The sequence below is a fragment of the Fulmarus glacialis genome, unplaced genomic scaffold (assembly GCF_000690835.1).
Source record: "Fulmarus glacialis isolate BGI_N327 unplaced genomic scaffold, ASM69083v1 scaffold27711, whole genome shotgun sequence".
NCBI lineage: Eukaryota > Metazoa > Chordata > Aves > Procellariiformes > Procellariidae > Fulmarus > Fulmarus glacialis.
This window is the reverse complement of record NW_009191310.1, coordinates 41,995-58,503: the sequence shown is the minus strand read 5'-3', so window position 1 is coordinate 58,503 and position 16,509 is coordinate 41,995. Positions and strand designations below refer to the sequence as shown.

Below are 16,509 nucleotides of genomic sequence, written 5' to 3'. Positions count from 1 at the left end.
TGAAGCCCTTAACCGCTTTTTGGATCTTGACTGTCAGAGGACCAGCAGTTTTTCAGTGAGATAGAGAGAAGTGAAAACAGTGAGATTTTGGGTAAAAATAACAAGCTGATAGGTAATAATTAACACTGATTTGCTGATTTGACAACTTGTTCTCAATCTAATTACCTGGAGCAGTGTAACAAGTCTTTTGGATACTGGGAAAAAAGTAGGAATCATTTGACCCACTTTTAGTAAGGCATTGTCTTGCATGACAGTATTATAAGTTTGCTAGCAGAGGGGAAACTACTAGTGAGCGAATACAAAACTGGCGGATCTCTACCCATTGGACAACAAATCTTATTTGTATCCACTGTGGTCATACTGAGTGGGGCTCCCTGGGGGTCTGTTCAGTGTTTCTGTTGACTGAGTGGATAATGGAGTGGGAGAGTGTGCTTATTAGTTTTACAGCTGTCACACAGCACCAAGAAACTGCAGTACTTGACAGAACAGGATTAGAGGTGGAAGCGAGCTTTCTAAGCTAGAGAGGTGCTCCAGAGTAACAGATACAAGCAAAACTAATAAATTTTTACAAATGAGAGGTTTGCACCACCTTCTCCCCTACACGCACATTTTGTAGCATTAGAACAAGTACATAATTGGGGGGTATTTTGGTTGGTGTTCTTTTAAATTTCAGGTGAGGCTGGTACTCAAAATCAGAATTTTAAACAACAATATTTTTATCATCTAGCTGCTATGGGATGTGCCTTGTTGAGTAACAGTAGTTGTCTGGTTTTGTATAATACCTAGCTTCAATCATGATACAGACAATTCAAATCTGAATAATTTTTAAAAAATTCAATTCAGAGAGTTGAATTAAGTGTAATTTCTTAAGTCTTTATGCTGAGATTTCTGTATCCCTAAAACTATAGGATTTGTTCTGCAACTCTTTAAGGAACAAACTTCAGGATAAAAAGGACATTTCTTTCTAACCTAGCTCTCATTCACTTACCACTATGCCAAAGAGTTAGCCAACACACATTCCGCATCCAGAAGAACTGTTTTCATTCAGAAAGACTGGAACTCTCTGAAGAGGAGGTCAAAAGATGATCTTTGTTTAAAACACAGCCTTCTCTTGCAGGCTGCACAAAATCAAATAGTTCAATGAGCTTGTGCTCTTTGCTACAAGAATCCTTACTCCTAACCATTGTTCTAAACGGGTGCCTCTTAAAACTGAAGAACAGCTAGCAAAAGAAAGGGTCCTCTGTTGGGTGGGTGTTAGGTGGGGATGTCTCACTGTACTGAACCGAACTTCCAAGGAGAATGCAGTTTTCTAGCAGCATGCTTGCTTGCTTCCCTTGCTAAGTATGCGTATCTTGAAGTTCTGGGGAGTAGTGCTCCAAGAAGAAAATCCCTTTGAGTAGGTGTGCTATATGTACATTGCCATAGGGTTTATTTAAGTATGCCCTTCAACATTTTGAGAAAATTATGTATTGTGTTACCAACCTATCTTTGTTGCTAGTTGAAATATAGAATAGTGCTCAGAAGTTTACACTATAAACAGTGTTTAAGAAGCCTGTATGCTATCGGGGGATAGTTTGGAGGGAGTATGTAGAATAAAGCTCGTGCTGAGGCAGGGTGATGTATAAGGAAGTAATAGTTTGTTTGCTTGCTTGAAAAAGAAAAAAACCTGCTGAGATATTAAAGAAGCCGGCAGTTGGCCAAGAGACCAGAGAAAATCTGGGACACAGGTTGGAGCTGAACTCTTCTCCTTTTGTTGATATCTCAATCATGTGAACTTCCTCACGTAGCTTAGTCTGGGCTTGAGCGGTCCAGCCATTCACAAACCTATACCTAGAATTCATAAACATCCACTCACGGTAAGTTATTAAAGCATTTAGGGACTAAGATGATTAATCTTTTATAGGTTTTTGTTCAAAGAGAAAAGGTGGAGAGATTACAGCTGCTTGAGAGCACCTGTTTGTGAATCTGTTGTAGATTCAACAGGACGGCTTGACCTGTATTTTGGAGAAAAATAGTTGCTGTTTCAAAAATAGGAACTGAAAACTCCACTGTGAGATGGATGTTTACAACCCCTGAAAGCCAGCCATCAGAGACAAAACAGGGGTTAGCTAGAATGTACTTTAAAAACACAAAAGCTGTTGAGAGTTTAAAATGTTGGCTGAGTGCTCTATGCAGCTGACATTGGAAGGGTGAAGGCAAACTGGTGCCACGTTCTTTGCCTTGGGACCAGTTTTAAGCGCAGAGCCAGAAACCTGCTCTCTCCCATCAGTAACGAAAGCTAAAATGGAAATGAGAAGACCATGAAAACAAACTAATTAAACATCTAGTGAAATAGATGTAACACTGTCAGACGTTAGGCAAACAAAAGTCATTTTTAGATAAGAGCATTACCACTATTTCGGGCTGAATTTTCAGCTGGCACAGAGTATTCTATCAGCCTCCATACAGATGCAACCATGCGTTTGTATGCCTAATTTAGGCAGTTAGAAGTGCAATTACCACCCTACCTGCAAATTGTAATTAGTTTAAGCTGTCTTGGTGCCTTTATCAGCTGATCCATACACTGACACTGACTGTAAGTAGAGTCTGACCATAGTGTGAGCTACCCTCTGTGGTTGAAGCAAGTTATCATGTATATAAATACATATATGTATGAAGTAGTGAAAAAAAGATGCTTACAAAGACATGTGAAGCATCCTTTTATTTTTACCCTACATAGGGAGGCCTAGTGTGGGTACTTTATATGAGTGAAATTAAGCAATTAACGTTCTGATATTTGTATTAATTTTGGTAGAAAGAGGAGAACCTTTATAACTCTCATTCCTCCTCTCCCTCCAGCACCTCAGTTTCTTCGAGGGCTGAGGAGGAAGGAAGGGGCTTTTGGCCTAATGCTGGAGAGCCCAGCTTTGCCGCTCAGCTTACCAGGAGCACTGCAGAGCCCATCCTATTTTGGGGGAGGTAAAATCTTGCACCTCCCAAAGCCCAGAAGCAGGCTGCCTTCTGCCTCACCAGCTCAGGTCTCCCTGGCACCTGTGAAGATCGGGTAAAGGATGATTTTTCGCACTTCTCTTCCACCACCTCCCTCTCCATCCAGAGATTGAGGAAAGCGCAACGGCCTGGTAAGCACGCTCTCAATTTATTAATGGATTCTTTAAAATGGGATTGACTGGAATATAAATTGTATTACCTGAGCTCTTGCAGATGTTGTTTTGCATATGGTTAAACCCAGTAATGTTTATTTGTCAGTGTTTGGAGATACTAACTACCTCTCATAAATATTCAACTTCTGTCTTTACCCAAACAGTCAGTAATCCATTGGCTATGTTGGATTGTAAGTTCCTACATTGTTCCTGCTGCTCAGTGATGGCAAAGATGATATTTCAGTAGTTTCTCCAATGTTTCAGCCTGAGGGGAATGTAAATATAAGCATAAATGATTTTTAAAATGTGCCTTTTTTCTGTGTTTCAATGGCTTATGCATTAGAGTTGGTATGGCTGACAAATCAGCACTGATTGCTAATTAAAAAGCTGAATATATTAAGGAGTTTTGCACTTCCATTTCTTCCTCAGATTGAAACCCTAGCTCTGTGAGTGAGTGCTAGTGAAGCTCTAATGGATACAGTCTAATTACTTGCCATTTTTGCTTTGACTTAACAGTTCATGAATTACAGTAACTGTGACTGACAGATCATTGCTGATTACTAATTAAATGGCAGAATTCGGTTTTATGCACATTCAGCTTTTACACCCACAAAAAGTGGCACTCCATATCTTAACAAAAAAAGCTTTCTCTTCGCTTGTTTGTTGATATGTAGAAGCTGATGTTCTCATTCCTCTGGAAAACAAAAATTCTTAGGCTACGTTTAACAATAGCGGTGGATAAATATATTTCAAAAATAAAGTTACTGCTGTGCTGCTTATAAAGGAGGCTTTGGAGGGAAACTGTTCAAGGCAGTGTAACAACTCAGCATGTTTCCTGGCTCGCTCATTCTCTTACGGATCGCCTCAGCCCTCATTTAGTGAGCACAAAGAACAATAAGATTTTTAGTCCTTCGTCTGCGGGAGGGGACAATTCGTTCACTGCCGTAGGTACTCCCTAGGTCACCCAGACACTAGAACAACTGCAGGAATGGAGTGTCTGTCATTTTCTTTCCCTTCATTTGCCTTTTCTATTCAACATATCCAGAATTTAATCTGGTTCTTGACAGGGTAACTACTCTCCTAATCTGGGATATGTTTTAATTTGTGGTAGTGATCTGTAGAAATGAGCTGTTGAGGTTGGGAGTTCTTCTCGTGATGATGGTGTCCCTCTAGTCCTGAATGGCAGTGGGTAGAGTTATGGACAGCTGGTAAGCGGTGTAACTGCTATAATTTTTCTCACTAAATGCCCAGAAATATTCAGTTCTATTCCAGACTTTAAATCAAGAATAAGGGCTCATTAAAATTGCTACAGATCTTTTCAAATCAACATGTTAAAGATATTGCAGCCTGATAAACTTTTCTTTGTGCTGATTTCAGTCACTGAAATTGTCACAAAAACACAGTAAAACTTTTGTCCTAAAAAGAACAACTGCACTTCTGAAAGAAAGTCATGCTTCTCTAATCTCTTTTAGTTTGTGAGCATGCCCCTGAGTGTGTGACTATTTCAATACATAGTTTGTAAAAAGCCATCAAATATAATGCTCAAGAGTAAGGGTCAAAAGAAATGGTATGTTACTTGAGATCCCATATATCAAAAAGCACAGTGAAAAAATCCTTGGCATATAGGTGATCTTAATGGTCCCTTCTGGACTTAAAATGTATTACAGAGAGAAACCACGAAGTCATTTTTATAATTTAAAGCTTTATCTTTTCTTTGTTAGTAATTCTTCCTGTCTGAATATCACTGTTCACCTTAAGCAAAATAGAGATTATATTATTACTGTGAGATAATAAAAAAGACCCTGCGTTATTGCGGTCAATACCCGTAATAAATGTAAAATTTGGCATTCTCATGGGCAGCGGAAAGGTCCCTTTCTTTTTGCCCCCACTTCTCCCATCTAAAGTAAGTATTTAATATCGTTGCTATTAATAGCAACTCAAAGTAACACATTTGTACAAAGACAAGAATATGGCAGTGTCTGAAAACCAAACTATCCCAGGTCATCGTAACTGAACCACCAGAGTAATGTTCAGAAAATCTTTATGAGCAAAGAAGCTCATGTGAAGTCTTGAAATCAGGTCTTTTGACTACAAGGCATCTGAAAACATTTCTTGATGCTTGCCTTTATAACTTTGTCATTCGTAATGGTGTGATCTTTCAAAAAAATGGCAAGATTTTACAAAGGTGCATGAAAACCCAGAGAAACAGGGCAGCTGCTTTCACCGGGCACTTCTGAAACTCCACCGAGACCTGCTGTGCCTCGTTTTCTACGTGTGCCTGAGACATGAGAGATCCGCCTGCCCTGGTAGTCCTGGTGAACACCGAGATAAAGCTTTCTGCAGCTGACAGCCCACAGGATGGAAAAATTCCACCATTTCCTCGCATTGACTAGGAAATGACTGGAATGACTCAGCTCGCGTAGTTAGTGTAGCAAGCGTGACCTTTTTAAAGACGACTGCCGTATGGAGCTTTTTCGCCTCTACTTTCTCCAGTTTTCCTTTACTCAAGAATGACCAGCTTCAGAGAAAAAGTTCACTGCTCTAATTGAATATGCTCCATATTGAGAGGGGTAAAAATAAACATTCTTCTCAGTCTATTCATGCATAAACTAGAATCATCCGAGTGTGACATCTGAAGGGAACTACATGATTATAATCTGAAATAAGAACAAAGTTCATCTTGTGCGATCTCTTATTTTTTCCTTGCAGACTTTGAAAGAGGAAAGAAATTTCAGAATTTTAATACCCATTAAAGCTCAAGAAAGCCAGGGCTGTGCTCTCCTGTGTTAACCTTTTTAGTATTCTGCTGGCTAATTGTCTGTCCGTTCCACCTTCTCCTCCCAGGTTAATGGGGTGGTTAACAGGGGAGGACAGGAATGGTTGGCCAATCACACTACAAAGCAAACTGAAAAGGTCAAAGTAATGCGCTGTATTATTCATGGACTATGCCTTGCCGAGGTATCTTAGATCTCATGTCTTCTCGTGATGAATTGCAACAAGAACAAGAAACAGCCCCACGTGAAATTGGCTCTTGTGGCGATGATTGTAGTTCAAATGGAAAAATGTAAAACTGTGGCCTGCTGTTGTTCTGTTTTTTGAGATTAAAGATGTGTGATCACATCTAGCCGCTGAATAAGCAGCAGGTTACATTTGTACGACTTCTCAGCTGGGTTGTGAGAATAATGCAGTGTATATGTATATAGATTCTTCTAATTTTAGCCATGGACTTTGTTTTGGAAGTACTGCGTGGTGCCTAATATCCCTCCTATGTCTTCTGTATTGATAACCTCATGATTAGTTTATAGATTTCTTAATATGAGACTTCTTTTTAAGTGGTGTTTTGTTTAGAAGTATTAATATGCTAATTCCTAGAGAGGCCACCTAGGGTGGATTGTAAGACAGTCCTTGTTCTCAGGAGCTTGCAATCTCTATAGTCAAATTTGAAGGCAAACAGGATGGAACCAGTCTTTTCTCCTTCACCTTTGCTGTGAAACGGAGGTGGAGAGAGATACTGGCAGAGGCAGGAGCGTGACGGAGGTACTCTGAATTATCTTCTGAGTACCGTCCCTCTCACTGACCTCAGAGGGAGATTAGCAACAGCAGAGTACTGCTTTAATCCCTAGCAGTGGGTGCCGGTAGCAGATGTCCTCATTTAGTCCCTACCACTGGATGTCATGAGTGCATTTTGTCTTCTGCCTCTGGTGGTGTGTTTAATTTAATACTTTGGCTGTAGACCCATCCTCCATCACTTTGAATCACAACCTTGTATTTTTCAAGTGTTTTGTCATACCCCTTTGACAGAAGAGACTTCCCAAATAGTGAAAGTGAAAAGTGTTTCTTAAGACCAAACACCGCCTGGTCTACCTTCTCTGAGTCGTAATTAGTGTTGTAACCCAACAGTAAACATACACCTAACACCTGAAAGAGCTGACTCTGTGCTCGTTGTCCCTTCCAGGGCTTAGTACAGAAGTCCTGGCATTTACAAGAAAGAAAGGATTGCAACAGCAAGCAGAAGCGTTACGAAGCAGTCTTAGGGGAGAGGGTATTTATACTTCCCTCCCCCCGCCTTTCTTTAAATTGATATAGTGTTCTTTGCTTTTCACTGAGTGGTTTCAACTGACATCACTTGCCTGGGGCCAGTGAACCTAGCTGTCAACAGATAAATCATTTTTGTGACAAAAAAATTCTGTGATGGAGGGAAACAAACCCCCATCATTCATTTGGAAACTAGTCCTTGAAAGAGAAGTGACCTGAAAGTGGAACTCTTAGGGAGTGGTCTCAGATGTGTCCCTGTGTATGAGACTAAAATAGCCACAGCAACCGCAGGCCAGGCTGTTTTTAATGTGCCCTTAACAAAAAGGAGGATGAGGAATCAAGTCCAACTTCTAGTAATAGTTTGTGAATGAGAGGAGCCATGGTGTATGTCATCGCCCTATAGAAATCACCAGTTAAGGGCCCAGAGAATCATTATAATACAGCCTGCAATTTCTACAAAAGGCAACTTAATTATTAGTATGTGTTTTAGTTTCTGTAGGTGATCCTAGTGAATCTCACGCTTTAGAAACTATACTGCATGCAGCAAGCACCAGAAATCCCCCCGCTTCTTCCCCATTGTCCAGCCAAAACGTAGTTACATTCGTGGAGTAAAGTTGACTCTCAGCGAGTCCTGAATAAAATACTATGCAGAAATGCAGCTCTGGGCCTGGGAATCTGTGCATTACAGGTGGTTATTGTTGAAAAACAGCAACGGCCTCTGTGACAGAGGCTCCTTTCACGTTTGCTTTGTGTTGTTTCATAGCTGACTTCATCTCCTGATGACTGCTTTAGTCTGTGGCTTTCTGGAGGCTAAAGGACGCTGTAGCCAGGTGTTGGCCAAGATGTTTCCGACACCTTACAGATTGATTTGAGTTATGGTCCCTCTCTCTCAGTGATGTATTGATCTGCAGCGTAAGACAGGTTTTCCGCCCTACCTGATATCTGAAAAGCGAAATGTCACGTCTTGTCTCGAATCTGGGTCTCTCGCAAAGCTCCGCGATGAGGCTGGTACGTGTTTCTCAGTGCGCTCGGATCAACTTGTTCACGTTGCACAGACAACTGTTTTTCACAGGCAGTGTTGCTTTTTTGTTCCCAAAGATCACCCGTTTTCAGTGCACTTTATTCTTTTTCATCATTCTAGGTAAAAATACCTGATTTTGCATTAAATACTGCAGAATTGTAAGCCAGCTTGCATGAAATTAAGAGTATTTGCTTAAGAGCCCCGTGATTTACCAGACTGTGTGTTGACTGTGACTTGATGATCCGTGGGGAGCAGTCTTTCTGATTTAGTGTGTGTCTGCTCATCAAAGATGGATGATTGCCACTACGTGTCATAAAACTTCATCTGACAAAACCAACTCCATAGCAAAATAATGCCGTCTCCAAAGGGCAATAATTCTTTGTTTCTCTGTCTCACACATTTAAGGAGCTCAAGCTAGCTCAGATTTTCTCAAAAAGATTTCTTTATACTTATTCTGTTAACGATGAACAAAGGACCATCAAAGCTTTTGCCAGTTCTTTCTTAGTTTTCAAAAATCTTTTATGAGAGCCTAGGAAGATAGTCTACAGCAGCTAAAAATCTGTAGGATTTAGACTCCTATCTGTGATAAATTGATAATGGGAATTAAGTGGCTAAGTGCCTTTGAGGTCCTGGATTTTTAATTAAATCTTAGGGCTGGGGGGTGGATTTTTCCTTTCTTTCTACATTTTTGTTTTAAAGTCACTCTTCAATGAGAAAATGTACTGAATTGAATGCTGGTTTTATAGGGTGAGGTTATTTTCTTACGAAGTAAACACAGTGAACCAAAAGGAAATGCCAGCCTTAGAAGAGCCTGCACACATCAGCTGGGGATGCCTGTCAAACACCATCTGATAAGGTGATCTCTGTTGAAAAGTAGGTGCGTTGCTTTGCTCAGTGATGACAGGTCTCAGAGGATTTGGGAACGTGTGCTCCCTTGAAGACCAAAGCGTTTTAAGATGAGCCTACATGACAGACTGCTGCCGTGGGAGTGCAAGACTAAGTGCTGATCCTTAACCAAGAGATTTGCGCTGGAGAAGGCAGGTGCAGTTATTCTCTTCCCTGGAGTGTTTGTGCATTTAAAAAAAAAACAAAACCAATTGCTATCTAATGGGGGAAAAATTATCGTTGGGGCACACAGGAGAGTGAAGGACTTCACATTCTTAACCACGGGGCAACAGCTGGGCTCCTTTTTCCCCTTTCCCTTCTCCTAGTGTCGCGTTTCTTGCGCTTGTGGTGGCTGCAGCCCCAAGGTGCAGGATGCCACTTTCCACCTATGTAGAGTGTACTGATATCTGTGGTGTAAGGCATTAACCTGGAAAGGAGGCAATGTGAGGCTGAATTCCTCTTAGCTGAGGATGGAGGGATCCCTGTTTTCGGTGCTTTTTGGGCGATAATCAAGCCAGGAGGATTTTACAGAGTTTGGATGCAGAATATTCTCAGAGCAGAAAATACAGACCCCTTTTTGGCTGGGTGTTACCAGTTTATTTAAATTGGTAATTTAAAATAAACCTTTCATGGACATTTATTCCAGCCAGTTAAGACTAATGAAGTGCAGGAGTGTCTTGCTAAAGATACCCCATAGTGAGGGGAAGGCTCATTAAGTGGAAAGGTGGCTTTTTTGACCTATCTATCAAATATCTACAGTGTTAATTTTCTTCTGCTCTATGTGGCCATGTCTTTAGGGCTGGTAAGGGACAGTTCTGTATTTCCTAGGCTCTGATGTTGCTGTGTACTTTGAGTCCTCTTCATTTTCATTTTTTCCGTCCTAGCTGTTCTCAGCCTTTTGTTCTTTAAGTAATTGTCTTCTACTTGGTATAAGTAGTCTTCAATTAGTCCAATCTGCAATTGTAAAGAGGTGGTGTCAGAAGCATGTCCCTTCCCCTCAATAAAAACTTTTAAAACTTTTGCATTAGTTTGTTTCAAAACTAATTGTCATTAGAAAGAAAAATACATGAAGGCACCTCTCATACAATAGGCTGGAGTAGCAGTACCTGATTTCATGATTCTTTTTTTTTTTTTTTTTTTTGTCCCTTTCCATTTGGATTCAATTACTTTACTGCTGTGGAATAGACTCTTTCATTGAAACCTGTACATTGAAAACAGGAATTTATCACAACTCTGTCTTTAAATGGCATTGAAAAACAGCCACTTTAAAAGGAAGGGATGATGAGGAAATTAATCTCAGGCAAGTTTTTCTTGATAAGGAAAGAGAACAGAGGCTTCTGGCATTTATATGCCAAAAATCAACACATGGAGAAAAATGAGTATTCCACATTGCTGTGGCAAGAACCATTTTTCTATTAAATCAAAATGAAGTTCTGAATAAATATGTTTTCCCATGAATATAATACACTACAGAATACAGTAAAAGAATAGATCACCTCAGTGTCCCCCCAAAATAAAAACGTAATTATCCTAATAAAGAGTACATTCAGATAGACACATCTTCCTTGCAGAGGTGATTTCAAAACAACCAAAAATATAGATTAATAGTACTGTGTACAGGTATTCTGTAAATACCAGGCATTCATAATTTTATGGCTATCTTTCCCCATACCTTACCTTTATTCATACCCTTTGTCAGCTTTTGCGATATGCAGCGTTTCTGTAAGGTGAAGATGAGAATCATCTCCCTTCACACTGAGTTATGCTCGAGACCTAGACCCTATATAATGTGGGGATCTAAAGAATCAATCTTCCAATTGCATTTTAAGCTGAAGTATTTAAAAAAAAAAAAAAAAAAAAAAAGTCCTCATCTATCACCCTGACACGCATTCAGTGGAGGTTGCTTCTTTAGGCACAACACAGAACAGCTGACGGTGAATTAATCTGAGCGTGGCTTCCTATTGTGGTTATTCATATATTGAGCTGTTACTGAAGTGCTCCTCGGCCCTGAACTTGAAGCCGTGCCGTGCGCTCTGGCCACGGTTTGCGTTGGGGAGGGGTGTGCGTGTGTGACTAGAGAAAAAACGAGGCAAGCAGAAAAGTTTATGGACCATTGCTCCTGCCTCCCTGGGGTGCCGAGGGCACAAGGAACGCGTCTGGGAGAGGAGCTCTGCCTCCTCCTCCCCACGATGCTTGCAGGGGTGACATTTTCAGCGGACCGGCTTTGCGTAGCACTGTGCATGATGCCAAGGAAAAGAGTTTTCTACCGCACTGGTGAGCCTTGATGGGCACTTGCTCGTGGGCTTTTGCTCCTCTGTTGCCAAGAGATCCATTGCAGCAGGAGCACGGGGAGGTTGGGGCTCTCTGAAGACAGCCTCGCAGGCTGGCTCTGCTGTGATGTGCTCACCATACAAACATGCGGAGGATTAGAGAAAGGAATCATTATGCTAGCCTCATTTTTAAGAAGCTGAAATAAAAGCTTAGGAAATCATTGATCTGGCCAAAAGCACATGGGAAGTCTCAGAAAGACTAATCACTTAGTGCCAAGCTCCAGTCCCGAGGCTTAGCCATATTAAAAACCACCGCCAAACCCCCAAGACTCTTCTGCAACAGACCAAATTAAAATGTCTACGTAACTTTCTTCTGCAGTTAAAAGTAATCTTTTCTATTTAGGGGGTAGAGCTTGTGTTTGGGGAGCACAAAGGGTGGTAAGAGGAAGGGAAAGGGGTCCTGGGTGATGGGTCGGGTGGGGGGTAAGGGCAAAGGGAGCAGCAGAAAAGCAACAATTTTTACAGCAGCTCCTTTATGACCATCCAGCGGTGCCTGCACTGCTGGTGATGCCGCCAGAAAGCCCCGGTGGAATGATGTTCCTACCTCGAACCACAGCTTGGCTGCTGTTGTGTGCTTTTCATATTTATAGAATACCTGTCAGCTCCCAAAATAAGTTTTAATATGGCATATCAGGGGTGGAAATAATAGTTGCTTACATAATTGCAATGTTACTGACACAGCTGATGAGCTGATGATGTTATTTGCACAGCAGTGATGGCATCCAAACCCTCGCCGACTTACAATTACGCTGCATGCTCTGAGCCCCAGCATGATTTAAATAACCATACGAACACAATGAAAATACAGTCTCTTGACAAGATAAAGGAGGGGAGGGGAATGGCTTAAAAATCTCTTTTCGGTGGCTGCAGTGTTCAGTAGTGCTTATTCATGGCTTTTTAGCTTGCACATTTCGTTTTAAGAAAGTAAATTGGAAGCATTATGTTCTGCCTTTTGGCCTTGATTTAAAACCTCCCTGTGCCCGCTCTTCTGCTGTCTGACTGCGGTGAGCCACCTTCGGGGCTCTCGCTGGGAAATGCAAATTTTTAAAATCAATAGCTTCACTCTCTTTTTTTTCTTTTTTTCTTTTTCTTTCCCCCCGCAATAACTGTTTAAGCAGGAATCCGTGTGGATGGGAGTAGGTAGAAGGACATAGTTTTGTAACCAGCCCAAATGTGATTAGTGTTAGAGCCACAGCTGTTGTAGGAAAGTGGATTTTGGAAAAGACTTGTAACTTATTCCCGAACAGAGCAATAACTGGCCACAGACTGATGCTGAGACCAAATCCCAGGGTTTTATAGCTGAACCCTGCAGCCACTATATAGGCTGAAGCCCAAGCGAAGAGCTCTGCAGGACTTGGTTCACAGCAGAACATTCGTTACTGGTGTTGCCAGTGATTCACATGAGGCTCATGTCGGGTCTGATCCCAACCCTCACAGAGATCAACATCGTTGGGTCAGTCCTTTGCACTATTTGTGCTTGGCTTATGTTTCCCACCTCTAATCCCCTGATCCGCATAGTGTCCGTGTGTGCCACAGTCTGTGCTTGGGAGCCGGTCAGCAGCATCGCGTCCCGTCTGCGGGGCTGCGCTCAGCTCTCGGTAGCTGAACTTGCTGCTTGACATCCTTGCAGTGAAGTCCCTTAAATACTCTCCTGAACATATGAAACCACGCTTCTCCCATCTACCCAGCTATACAGTGTCTTTATGGTCTTCTTCTCAAGTGCCTGGTGACCTGAGAACTTACGAAGACAAACGGGGCTTCAACTTATTTTTAATCTTCTGCTGCTATGACATCTTAATTTCAAGATATCTTGAGTATTTGCCTCCCCAGTTACTCCCAGCAGTGCAGTGGCAGCATTTCTACTTTGGATCAATGTCTACAGCCCTGGCCCAGCTAGAGGCTCCTCAGTGCACGACTGCCCCTCCATTCAAGTTCGTCCTATTTCTCCCTCATTAGCTCCTGATTTCAGGCTGCCCCTGACCCTATTTCTTTCACTGGGTTTTTCTCTCTGTCTTTAGTCTGGGCCCTCTGATCGGCTGAAGGGAGCAGGAAAAAAGGGGAATGGACAGAATGAAGATCGAATGGAAAGAGGGAAGAAATAGAAACAAAAGCAAACTGCATGCTTAGTCCACAGCACATCTGTGTGGTACCTATAGGTGCTTTGGGATCAAGCTAAGCAGAGAAATGTAGGGGGCTGGGAACAGAAATTTGAAAATGATCCAGATGCTCAGTAGAGTATTTTTTGTGCTTTTTATGTTAATGTTGCATTTATTTTACATTGCCCCAAAATTCTCCTTTGTGCTTCAAATTCTTGCATTGGTAATATGTTGTGGAAGATATTAATGGTGGAAATTGTTGATTTGGGGAGGGGCAGAACAAAAAGCAAAGGAATTAACAGGGAGACGACACCTGGGCTTCTGCAAGAATAGAGATATATAGTTTTAGCTGTCTGCCTTCCGTTTTACACCCATGAGTCCATGAAGGTACCTGGGGAATCAAAGCAATGGGCTAATGCTGGGTCTGCTTGCCTGTTGCTTGGGGGCATTAAGTTAGGATAGAGAGATCTCTAGGCTGGTGGCTGAATGAAATGAGAAACAGGACAAGAAAAGCAAACTTGTTTGGTCCACCTGAAGGAAATGACGCTATTTTTTAAGCCAGAGGAATGAATGGGAAGGACAAAACCTCCGTGTGTGCCCTCGGACCAAGAAGCTGCCGGCCTCAATGGCACAGCCTTTGCTGTGTTGCTGAGACACCAGCACAGAGCTGCAGCACCCACAGGCCACGTCTCAAAAGTATTTCTGTTCTTTTATTCTTGGGGAAAATCAGGTGAATAGGCGAGATTGTGTCTGCCTTTCCTCAGTGCCACACATAAAGGCATTTTTGTTCTGACACAGAGTGAGAAGGTGAAAAGCATAATTAGTGCACCAGAAGTACCCGTATGGACTATAAGTCAATTAGTCTGCTCTGAATTCCAGTTCTGAGTTTGCTGGGAGAAGAAAATGATCTGTGGTCCATGCGAATACCGAGGTGATCAGCTCATTCTTAACCGAAATGGTTTTACATCGTTCTCTAAGGTTGGGCAGAATTTGTAAATACTTATGGTTTTGGTACACTTATCTAATGCAGTTTATGCAGCGAAAATGCAGAGCTCTTTGGGTAACCGGCAGTGCAAAAGGATTAGCTGGAGGGATGAACTGCAGAGGGTCTAACCAGGCAAGGCAATATATGGTTTCCCTTCGGCTTAGGATTTGTTTCAGACCTACAGGAGTTTTTGAAAATGACATATAGATCCACACAAAGATAAGGAACAAAACAGGCCTTGTTTGGAGCATATAAAAATATTTCTAATCCTGCCCTTTTGTACATGTTGTCCAGTGATGGATAAAGGGGAGAGACTCGCTGCTGTGAGCGTTCAGCCCTGCTCTCTGGATGCCATCCTGATTGATTCGCTCACGGCGTGGAGGAATATGTAAGCAGCACTTGCTGGCTGCAGCTGAATTACAATCATCGAAAGATTTCGGTGTAAGGGACCTCTGGAGGTCATCTAGACCAACCTCCTACTCAAAGCAGGGCTTTATGGGAAGTTCACATCTCCTTTTCTGAAAAACTTACTGCATTTCTGGTAATGCTCTATCAGTCACTTCCGAACTCACCTGGATGCATCTGGTTTTGCCCTGAAATACCACAACGCAAGTATATTCTTTGCCCTTCCTATGCACTCATCGGGATAAGACATCCCACATATGGTTCCTAATAATGTGATATGTAGCAGCTACGATGAGAGAACGCTGCGATACTATCCATCATTCAGCATGGTTTTGTCCAAGTCCTGATGGGCCACAGATGTCGTGAAACTTGTCAACCTTTGCTGCAAGGGGGCTGTTCCAAGGAACAGATGTCTGTGTTTGGTGGCTTACTGACGGTCCAAAGGAAGCTTCGTGGCTTATCCAAAAATGGGGGAGAGATTCTCGTCATAAGCTAACGTGAAAGCACACGTGTCTTTTAAAAGATTGGCATGAATTTGAATACAAATACAAAATATCAGTTATAGTACCTGCTAAGGAGTTTAGGGTGAAATGAGAAAGAGCCAGGATCCCACAAGGACAAACTCCTGTAGGAAAATAACTTTATTTAGAAAAAAATGTAGATGGATAAGCAGACTCTGTAAACTGTAAAATCGTAGAAGTATGTCTCGCGTGGATGCATGCGTATGCATTCTCTATAACGCCTAAACATCCAAACTTCCTAAATCCCAGTACAAATTGGGGGAGTCACTCTCAAACAAGAAGCAGGTGCTTTTGAAAATATATGCAGGAGCTCTAAATAACATGTAATGGCAAAAAGGATCTTCTGCCATACAGAATCTATTTTTGTTACTTGGGAGCTACTAGTAATAGAAGGCAAATGAGCTGCCTTTAAACATGAAGTACCTCTCAATATTTTCCTTTGTCTCCCAGAGCTACTTGCTAAAGCACTCTTTGGAGTGAATATAACCAAAGGAATAGTACTTGAAGGGCCTCGATTAAGTAGGGATGGCTGTATAGAGTAGGGAAGAAAAGCTGAGCATGTGCTTGAGAAAAGCTACTGATATTTTAATAAAAATGAAACCCCAATCTGTACCTTCCATTAAGGTCGGTTAGAACAAAGGTTGCTCAGTATCTGAAAAAAAAAAATCATGATTTTACTGTTTGTGTGTTAAGTGAAGCGCATTTGAGCTGTTATGGTTGCTTTTGGAAGGGAGAGGGTTTGCACAGTAGCGCATGATCTGAACTGCCACGGGCAGGCCAAAGTCATCTCCCTACCGTCGTTTGGCCATGTAACCCAACTGACTGCGCAACTCTTGCCTTGGACCTGCTTCTAGCAACGTTCATAGCTTCAGATGCCGATGCCAAAGACACATATGTTGACCTTCACACTCCATTTCTGTTTTCACGTGTCTCGTTTGTATGCCCTGCCTTTCTTTAAAGAAAGAAGTCTGACAGACAGCTCCGTTGTGCATTTCCATCGTAAAGGAATGACTTCAGTGAACCACCAAAAACCAGTGTTTGCCAGTAGTTTCTTAGCACACTAGCAAAGCTCCAACGCTAAAAGGGAGGAA

General features: G+C 41.9%; 1 protein-coding gene across 1 annotated transcript in view; it reads right to left on the bottom strand.

Moving 5' to 3' along the window:
• Positions 1–9,858: 9,858 nt before the first annotated feature.
• LOC104083241 (spermatogenesis-associated protein 16-like) overlaps positions 9,859–16,509 on the bottom strand; it is a gene marked incomplete at its 5' end in the record, with an annotated part of 42,394 nt that continues 35,743 nt past the window's right edge. The window contains one exon of the mRNA XM_009586658.1: positions 9,859–10,035. Coding sequence (XP_009584953.1) covers positions 9,859–10,035 — 177 coding nt within the window. The remainder of the gene's footprint in view (positions 10,036–16,509) is intronic.